Below are 10,400 nucleotides of genomic sequence, written 5' to 3'. Positions count from 1 at the left end.
TAGATATAGATACATTACATAGATACATTACATAGATATAGATACATTACATAGATACATTACATAGATATAGATACATTACATAGATATAGATACATTACATAGATACATAGATACATTACATAGATATAGATACATTACATAGATATAGATACATTACATAGATATAGATACATTACATAGATACATTACATACATAGATACAGATACATTACATAGATACATTACATAGATACATTACATAGATACAGATACATTACATAGATACATTACATAGATACAGATACATTACATAGATACATTACATAGATATAGATACATTACATAGATATAGATACAGATACATTACATAGATACAGATACATTACATAGATACAGATACATTACATAGATACATTTACATAGATACAGATACATTACATAGATACAGATACATTACATAGATACATTACATAGATATAGATACATTACATAGATACAGATACATTACATAGATACATTACATAGATACATTACATAGATACATTACATAGATATAGATACATTACATAGATACAGATACATTACATAGATACATTACATAGATACATTACATAGATACATTACATAGATATAGATACATTACATAGATACATTACATAGATACATTACATAGATATAGATACATTACATAGATATAGATACATTACATAGATACAGATACATTACATAGATACATTACATAGATACATTACATAGATACATTACATAGATACATTACATAGATACAGATACATTACATAGAAACTAGCCTTGCTTGGTCAGAGCTCCAGGGGTGGTCACAGTCTTCGTGTTGTCTGAGCTACAGACTGAAGATGTTAACTAAACAACCACTGTTGGCTAAACATTGTAATGCTGCTTTTCAGCATTTCTCTGCTATTTCCATATGAACTAAAGCTACAGTTAGATAGGAGACAGGTTCTACAATGTTGGCCCTATCAATATTTCTAATTTAGACGTTTCCAAAGTGATATTTGGCTGTAAAGGCTAGCATGAGGGACAGGAAGTAGCTAGCCACAGTGAGATTTATTTTGAGACCTTGTAAGCTACCTAGCTAGTTAAATTTCTCTCACGATTATAATGCCAACAAATGTTTTAATAAAAAATAAAAAAAACAGCATATTATTGACCTAACAGGTCGCTAGCTTATCCATAGACGTTGCTATGGTTGCTATGGGAACAACCGCAATTACTTTTGAAGTGACATTGCTAAAAAAAAAAAATGAATGAACTAAAGTGAAATGCACCAAATGATATATCGAACTTGTAATGCAAATCTCCAATAGCCTAATTATCACTTCCTTATTTTCATACTGGACCTAAATTACAAGGGTTAGATTTGTACTTAAACTATTTTAAATGTCATTCTTAAAAATGTGTATGTGTGTACAGAATGTGGTGTATGGTTTGCCTCGTGTGCATTGTCTGCGGGTATCATTTTAAATTGAGAACCTGCTTTCAGAAAGTATTCAGACCCCTTGATTTTATTCCACATCTTGTTACATCCTGAATTCAACATGGATGGCATTGATTTAACTCTCAACCATCTACACACTAATACCCCATAACGACTGTGAAAATGTTTTTTTTTTTTTTAAATCTATTGGAAATTAAATACTGAAAGATCTAATTTACATTTGAGTCATTTAGCAGTCATTTAGCAGATGTTTTAGCAGTTTTATCCAGAGCGATTTACAGGAGCAATTAGGATTAAGTGCCTTGCTCAAGGGCACATCGACATGTTGGTCACCCAGTTGGCTGAGGTATTTTTAAATGTATATTTTATTTTTTAAATTGTACCTTTATTTAACGAGTCGGTTAACAACAAATTCTTATTTATAATGACGGCCTAGGAACAGTGGGTTAACTGGTCTAGGAACAGTGGGTTAACTGGTCTAGGAACAGTGGGTTAACTGGTCTAGGAACAGTGGGTTAACTGGTCTAGGAACAGTGGGTTAACTGGTCTAGGAACAGTGGGTTAACTGGTCTAGGAACAGTGGGTTAACTGGTCTAGGAACAGTGGGTTAACTGGTCTAGGAACAGTGGGTTAACTGGTCTAGGAACAGTGGGTTAACTGGTCTAGGAACAGTGGGTTAACTGGTCTAGGAACAGTGGGTTAACTGGTCTAGGAACAGTGGGTTAACTGGTCTAGGAGCAGTGGGTTAACTGCCTGTTCAGGGGCAGAACGACAGATTTTTACCTCGTCAGCTCGGGGATTCAATCTAGCAACCTTTCGGTTACTAGTCCAACGCTCTAACCGCTAGGCTACCTGCCATCTATCTATACTGAACTACAATATTAAATGAATCAATGTAAAAATATCAACGCAACATGCAACAATTTCAAAGATTTTACTGAGTTACAGTTCATATAAGGAAATCAGTCAATTGAAATAATTTAATTAGGCCCTAATCTATGGATTTCACATGACTGGGCAGGGGTGGAGCCATGGGTGGGCCTGGGAGGGCATAGGCCCACCTACTTGGGAGCCAAGCCCAGCCAATCAGAATGAGTTTTTCCCCACAAAAGGGTTCCCCTCAGACGATCCCGCAGGTGAAGAAGCTGTCGTGGTTACACGTGGTCTGCGGTTGGGAGGCTGGTTGGATGTACTGCCAAATTCTCTAAAATGATATTGAAGGCGGCTTATGGTAGAGAACTGAATATTACATTCTCTGGCAACAGCTCTGGTGGACATTCCTGCAGTCGGCATGCCAATTGCACGCTCCCTCAACTTGACACATCTGTGGTGTTGTGTGACAACTGCACATTTTCGAGTTTTTTTGTCCCCAGCTCAAGGTGCACCTGTGTAATAAGCATGCTCTTTAATTAAAACAAATTCATAAATTAAAACAAATTCAAAATTCATAAAGCCCTTCGTACATCAGCTGATATCTCAAAGTGCTGTACAGAAACCCAGCCTAAAACCCCAAACAGCAAAGCAATGCAGGTGTAGAAGCACGGCGGCTAGGAAAAACTCCCTAGGAAGGCCAAAACCTAGGAAGAAACCTAGAGAGGAACCAGGCTATGTGAGGTGGCCAGTCCTCTTCTGGCTGTGCTGGGTGGAGAGGAACCAGGCTATGTGAGGTGGCCAGTCCTCTTCTGGCTGTGCCGGGTGGAGAAACTTAATCAGCTTCATGATATGCCACACCTGTCAGGTGGATTACCTTGGTAAAGGAGAAATGCTCACTAAGAGGGATGTCAACACATTTGGCCTCAACATTGGAGAGAAATACGCTTTATGGGTTCGATCAGCTGTTGATATTCTTTTTAAAGATCAGTGTTCTGTGTTCTAACCCTGTTCTCTGTGGTTCTAGATCAGGGCTCAGGGTTCTAACCCTGTTCTCTGTGGTTCTAGATTAGGGCTCAGGGTTCTAACCCTGTTCTCTGTGGTTCTAGATTAGGGCTCAGGGTTCTAACCCTGTTCTCTTTGGTTCTAGATTAGGGCTCAGGGTTCTGTGTTCTAACCCTGTACTCTGTGGTTCTAGATCAGGGCTCAGGTTTCTGTGTTCTAACCCTGTTCTCTGTGCTTCTAGATCAGGGTTCTGTGTTCTAACCCTGTTCTCTGTGGTTCTAGATCATGGTTCTGTGTTCTAACCCTCTTCTCTGTGGTTCTAGATCAGGGCTCAGGGTTCTGTGTAACAGGGAAGATCGAGGCGGGCTACATTCAGACAGGAGACCGAGTACTGGCCATGCCCCCCAATGAGACATGCACTGTTAAAGGTACTGTCTGTTTCTGCGTGTCTGTATCTCTGTGTCTGTATCTCTCTGTGTCTGTATCTCTCTGTGTCTGTATCTCTCTGTGTCTGTATCTCTCTGTGTCTCTCTGTCTGTTTCTGTCTGTATCTCTCTGTGTCTCTCTGTCTGTTTCTATGTCTGTATCTCTGTGTCTGTATCTCTCTGTGTCTGTATCTCTGTGTCTGTATCTCTCTGTGTCTCTCTGTCTGTTTCTGTCTGTATCTCTCTGTGTCTCTCTGTCTGTTTCTATGTCTGTATCTCTGTGTCTGTATCTCTCTATGTCTGTTTCTGTGTGTCTGTATCTCTCTGTGTCTGTATCTCTCTGTGTCTGTATCTCTCTGTGTCTCTCTGTCTGTTTCTATGTCTGTATCTCTGTGTCTGTATCTCTCTGTGTCTGTATCTCTGTGTCTGTATCTCTCTGTGTCTCTCTGTCTGTTTCTATGTCTGTATCTCTCTGTGTCTGTATCTCTGTGTCTGTATCTCTCTGTGTCTGTATCTCTGTGTCTGTATCTCTCTGTGTCTGTATCTCTCTGTGTCTCTCTGTCTGTATCTCTCTGTGTCTCTCTGTCTGTTTCTCTGTGTCTGTATCTCTCTGTGTCTGTATCTCTCTGTGTCTGTATCTCTCTGTGTCTGTATCTCTCTGTGTCTCTCTGTCTGTGTCTCTCTGTCTGTTTCTATGTCTGTTTCTGTGTGTCTGTATCTATCTGTGTCTCTGTCTCTACTCTTTGTCTATGTCTCTCTGTGTCTCTGTCTCTACTCTGTGTCTATGTCTCTCTGTGTCTCTGTCTCTCTGTGTCTCTGTCTCTACTCTGTCTATGTCGCTCTGTCTCTGTGTCTATGTTGCTCTGTCTCTCTGTGTCTATGGCTCTCTGTGTGTGTGTTTCTCAATGTCTAATACACCAGTGCCACCTTGTGGACATACAACACATCTCTGTCTCTCGTCTCTTTCTCTCTGTGTGTCACTCTCTCTGTGTGTGTCTCTCTGTGTCTCTCTCTCGTCTCTTTCTCTGTGTGTTTTTCTCTCTCGCTCTCTCACTCTGTGTCCCTGTCTCTCTCTCTCGCTCTGTGTGTCTATCTCTCACTGTGTCTCTCTCTGTGTCTCTGGCTCTTTCTCCCCCTCTATCTCTGTCTCTCTTTCTCTCTCTGTGTCTCTCTCTCTACCTCTCTCTCTGTGTGTGTCTCTCTCTCTCCCCCTCTCTGTGTGTCTCTCTCTCTCCCCCTCTGTGTCTCTCTCTCCCCCTCTATGTGTCTCTCTGTCTCTCTCCCTATCTGTATTGTCTCTGTGTAGGTATCTCTCTCCACGATGATCCTCTGGACTGGGCAGCAGCAGGAGATCATGTTAGTCTGACCGTCACTGGCATGGACATCATCAAGATTAAGTTAGTATATAACCTAACCTCTAACCCCTAACCTCTAACCCAAACGCACTGGCATTGGCAGCATGTTTAAGTGTTCCCTTTATTTCTTTGAGCAGTGTATATAACATAAACGCTATCCTTAACACGTGACCTCTATCCTTAACACGTGACCTCTATCCTTAACACGTGACCTCTATCCTTAACACGTGACCTCTATCCTTAACACGTGACCTCTATCCTTAACACGTGACCTCTATCCTTAACACGTGACCTCTATCCTTAACACGTGACCTCTATCCTTAACACGTGACCTCTATCCTTAACACGTGACCTCTATCCTTAACACGTGACCTCTATCCTTAACACGTGACCTCTAACCTTAACACGTGACCTCTAACCTTAACACGTGACCTCTAACCTTAACACGTGACCTCTAACCTTAACACGTGACCTCTAACCTTAACACGTGACCTCTAACCTTAACACGTGACCTCTAACCTTAACACGTGACCTCTATCCTTAACACGTGACCTCTATCCTTAACACGTGACCTCTATCCTTAACACGTGACCTCTATCCTTAACACGTGACCTCTATCCTTAACACGTGACCTCTATCCTTAACACGTGACCTCTATCCTTAACACGTGACCTCTATCCTTAACACGTGACCTCTAACCTTAACACGTGACCTCTAACCTTAACACGTGACCTCTAATCCAAACCCACTGACATGGGCAGCATCTAGATTAAGTATAGAACCTAAACCCTAACCTTAACCTCTAACCCTGCCCCACTGGTCATCATCATCAAGATCAAGTGAGTATACAGCCCTAATCTCTAACCCTTAACCTCTAATCAGTGAGTGTGTAATTCTTTACTGTGTGTTTCTATCCCTGTAATGTTTGATCTGCGTGGCTGTATGAACTCTACAAGGTGTTGAAAGTGTTTCACAGGGATACTGGCCCATGTTGACTCTAATGCTTCGCACAGTTGTGTCAAGTTGTAATAATAATAATATAAAATATAAGTTGTCTGGATGTCCTTTGGATAATGGATCATTATTGATACACAGAGAAACTCTTGAGTGTGAAAAACCCAGCAGCATTGCAGTTCTTGACACAAACCAGTGTGCCTGGCACCTACCACCATACACAGTTCAAAGACACTTAAATATTTAGTCTTGACCTTTCACCCTCTGAATGGCACAGACACAATCCATGTCTCAAGGCTTAAAAATAATTATTGAAACTGTCTCCTCCCCTTCATCTACATGTCTCCTCCCCTTCATCGACATGTCTCCTCCCCTTCATCGACATGTCTCCTCCCCTTCATCGACATGTCTCCTCCTTCATCGACATGTCTCCTCCCCTTCATCGACATGTCTCCTCCCCTTCATCTACATGTCTCCTCCCCTTCATCTACATGTCTCCTCCCCTTCATCTACACTGCTTGAAGTGGATTTAACATTAAGTAACATCAATAAGGGATCATATCTTTCACCTGGATTCACCTGGTCACAGGATGTCATGGAAAGAGCAGCTGTTCTTAATGTTTTGTCCACTCAGTGTCTATAATCTCTCCTCCAGTGTGGGCTGTGTGTTCTGTGACATTAAGGAGCCAATCAGAGCGTGTTCCCGCTTCAGGGCCAGAGTCCTGCTCTTCAACATAGAGGTCCCCATCACACAGGGCTTCCCCGTGAGTACACACACAAACAATCTGTGTTCCGTGGGTGGTTCTAAGAATATTGTCTGTGTGGTTCAAAGTGTGTGGTTCTTAGTGTGTGGTTCTAAGTATGTGGTTCTAAGTGTGTGAAATATGTGGTTCTAAGTGTGTGGTTCTAAGTGTGTGGTTCAGTGTGAAATATGTGGTTCTAAGTGTTTGGTTGTGTGTGAAATATGTGGTTCTAAGTGTGTGGTTCTAAGTGTGTGAAGTGTGTGGTTCTAAGTGTGTGTTCCGTGCGTAGGTTGTGTTGCACTACCAGACGATCAGTGAACCGGCCACCATTAGGAAGCTGGTCAGCGTTCTGCACAAGAGCAGCGGAGAGGTGCTCAAGAAGAAACCCAAGTGAGTATCAAGGTGAAGTCTTCATAGATGATGAAGCTGCTTCATGCTGAGGGACCATAGAAGAAGAGATGTTTTGGCCTCGTTGCTGAGGAAATCGGCCCGATATCCCTACATCTGATTCTACCTTTTTATGTCAATGCAGTTCTGTAGTCCGAGGATCAAGGATCAACTCTCCCGAAATATGTCTTAAATGTTGTGATGCGGCAGGGTTAGAGTGTAGAGGCGGCAGGGTAGCCTAGTGGTTAGAGTGTAGAGGCGGCAGGGTAGCCTAGTGGTTAGAGTGGAGAGGCGGCAGGGTAGCCTAGTGGTTAGAGTGTAGAGGTGGCAGGGTAGCCTAGTGGTTAGAGTGTAGAGGTGGCAGGTAGCCTAGTGGTTAGAGTGTAGAGGCGGCAGGGTAGCCTAGTGGTTAGAGTGTAGAGGCGGCAGGGTAGCCTAGTGGTTAGAGTGTAGAGGCGGCAGGGTAGCCTAGTGGTTAGAGTGTAGAGGCGGCAGGTAGCCTAGTGGTTAGAGTGGAGAGGCGGCAGGGTAGCCTAGTGGTTAGAGTGTAGAGGCGGCAGGGTAGCCTAGTGGTTAGAGTGTAGAGGCGGCAGGGTAGCCTAGTGGTTAGAGTGTAGAGGCGGCAGGGTAGCCTAGTGGTTAGAGTGTAGAGGCGGCAGGGTAGCCTAGTGGTTAGAGTGGAGAGGTGGCAGGGTAGCCTAGTGGTTAGAGTGTAGAGGCGACAGGTAGTCTAGTGGTTAGAGTGTAGAGGCGGCAGGGTAGCCTAGTGGTTAGAGTGGAGAGGCGGCAGGGTAGCCTAGTGGTTAGAGTGTAGGGGCGGCAGGGTAGCCTAGTGGTTAGAGTGTAGAGGCGGCAGGGTAGCCTAGTGGTTAGAGTGTAGAGGCGGCAGGGTAGCAGAGGGGTTAGAGTGTAGAGGAGGCAGGGTAGCCTAGTGGTTAGAGTGTAGAGGCGGCAGGTAGCCTAGTGGTTAGAGTGTAGGGGCGGCAGGGTAGCCTAGTGGTTAGAGTGTAGAGGAGGCAGGGTAGCCTAGTGGTTAGAGTGTAGAGGCGGCAGGTAGCCTAGTGGTTAGAGTGTAGGGGCGGCAGGGTAGCCTAGTGGTTAGAGTGTAGAGGCGGCAGGTAGCCTAGTGGTTAGAGTGTAGAGGAGGCAGGGTAGCCTAGTGGTTAGAGTGTAGAGGCGGCAGGTAGCCTAGTGGTTAGAGTGTAGGGGCGGCAGGGTAGCCTAGTGGTTAGAGTGTAGAGGCGGCAGGGTAGCCTAGTGGTTAGAGTGTAGGGGCGGCAGGGTAGCCTAGTGGTTAGAGTGTAGAGGCGGCAGGGTAGCCTAGTGGTTAGAGTGTAGAGGCGGCAGGTAGCCTAGTGGTTAGAGTGTAGAGGCGGCAGGGTAGCCTAGTGGTTAGGCATTGTGTTTTCATTTTATAAATATCTATTTAAGGAATTCATTCGGGTTCCACAGTGAGGACAGAACCGAGGTCCCTGTGCCGAACAGTTCGGTATGAATACATGTTCCCGTTTACAACCCAACCAAATACACAATGTTAATGCGATGGTTACTGCATTTAAAAAATATATATTTGTACCTTGTCAGCTCGGGGGTTTGAACTCACAACCTTCCGGTTACTAGTCCAACGCTCTAACCACTAGGCTACGCTGCCGCCCCCTATAACAGCAGTTGAAAACATTTATAAAAAGCAATCCTCTTTTTTTGAACTTTGAACTTCCTTTATCGCCGTACTTTTAGTTTACGGTAGTCTGCGTTTCTCAAAGAGTTCAAATCACATGAATGCTGGTATTTACCACTTCAAAACGGGTAAATTCCCACATGGTTACGAACGCAGCATCCGAGTGGAAACTTGACCCAACTTAACAATCCTGTCACAACAGACAGGAAATAATTGTAATTTTCCCGATGTACCAAAGCCGATCCGTGACCCCCAAAACGTCAATACCAATACCGAATCATGGGCTTGGTGAACCGTTACACCCTTAGTGTTGGGCAATAAATATTTGTTTAATGTTGTGTAGGTGTCTGGGTAAGGGTATGAACGCGATGGTGGAGATCCAGACCCAGAGGCCCGTGGCGTTGGAGCTCTATAAGGACTTCAAGGAGCTGGGACGCTTCATGCTGAGATACGTAGGGTCAACCATCGCTGCCGGGGTCGTCACCGAGGTAACCAGGCTCCGGCCTTCTCCTCTTCCTACCTGAGGAAAATATATCTACATATATACACATATAAATATATCTACATATATACACATATAAATATATCTACATTGTAGGCTTTTGTCCCAAACGGGAACCTATTCCCTATATAGTGTCAGAGACCTATGGGCCCTGGTCAAAATTAGTGTACTATATAGGGAATAGGGCTCTGGTCTAAAGTAGTGCACTATATAGGGAATAGGGCTCTGGTCTAAAGTAGTGCACTACATAGGGAATAGAGCTCTGGTCTAAAGTAGTGCACTATATAGGGAATAGGGTTCTGGTCTAAAGTAGTGCACTACATAGGGAATAGGGCTCTGGTCAAAGTAGTGCACTACATAGGGAATAGGGCTCTGGTCTAAAGTAGTGTACTATGTAGGGAATAGGGCTCTGGTCTAAAGTAGTGCACTATATAGGGAATAGGGTTCTGGTCTATAGTAGTACCACTATATAGGGAATAGGGCTCTGGTCTATAGTAGTGCACTATATAGGGAATAGGGCTCTGGTCTAAAGTAGTGCACTATATAGGGAATAGGGTTCTGGTCTAAAGAAGTGCACTATATAGGAATAGGGCTCTGGTCTAGGTCTAAAGTAGTGCACTACATAGGGAATAGAGCTCTGGTCTAAAGTAGTGCACTATATAGGGAATAGGGTTCTGGTCTAAAGTAGTGCACTACATAGGGAATAGGGCTCTGGTCTATGTAGGGAATAGGGCTGGTCTAAAGTAGTGTACTATGTAGGGAATAGGGCTCTGGTCTAAAGTAGTGCACTATATAGGGAATAGGGCTCTGGTCTAAAGTAGTGTACTATGTAGGGAATAGGGCTCTGGTCTATAGTAGTGCACTATATAGGGAATAGGGCTCTGGTCTAAAGTAGTGCACTATATAGGGAATAGGGTTCTGGTCTAAAGAAGTGCACTATATAGGGAATAGGGCTCTGGTCTAAAGTAGTGCACTACATAGGGAATAGAGCTCTGGTCTAAAGTAGTGCACTATATAGGGAATAG

The 10,400-nt window shown here is 43.6% G+C and overlaps 1 protein-coding gene and 1 long non-coding RNA gene across 2 annotated transcripts in view; both read left to right on the top strand.

Moving 5' to 3' along the window:
- Positions 1 to 3,218: 3,218 nt before the first annotated feature.
- The window catches only part of LOC118380958 (HBS1-like protein), a 9,711-nt gene continuing 2,529 nt past the window's right edge, over positions 3,219 to 10,400 (top strand). Inside the window, exons 1-6 of the mRNA XM_052506579.1 lie at positions 3,219 to 3,281; positions 3,573 to 3,759; positions 5,063 to 5,153; positions 6,721 to 6,829; positions 7,098 to 7,198; positions 9,217 to 9,361. Coding sequence (XP_052362539.1) covers positions 3,219 to 3,281; positions 3,573 to 3,759; positions 5,063 to 5,153; positions 6,721 to 6,829; positions 7,098 to 7,198; positions 9,217 to 9,361 — 696 coding nt within the window. The remainder of the gene's footprint in view (positions 3,282 to 3,572; positions 3,760 to 5,062; positions 5,154 to 6,720; positions 6,830 to 7,097; positions 7,199 to 9,216; positions 9,362 to 10,400) is intronic.
- LOC127922679 (uncharacterized) lies at positions 7,231 to 9,184 on the top strand. The gene is made up of 3 exons (XR_008111908.1): positions 7,231 to 7,461; positions 7,560 to 7,880; positions 7,979 to 9,184. It is a non-coding gene; the product is annotated as an uncharacterized LOC127922679 (long non-coding RNA).

The sequence above is a fragment of the Oncorhynchus keta genome, unplaced genomic scaffold (genome assembly GCF_023373465.1).
Source record: "Oncorhynchus keta strain PuntledgeMale-10-30-2019 unplaced genomic scaffold, Oket_V2 Un_contig_26711_pilon_pilon, whole genome shotgun sequence".
Taxonomy (NCBI): domain Eukaryota; kingdom Metazoa; phylum Chordata; class Actinopteri; order Salmoniformes; family Salmonidae; genus Oncorhynchus; species Oncorhynchus keta.
Note: the sequence above shows the minus strand (reverse complement) of the source record. Positions and strands in the feature narration are given on the sequence as shown.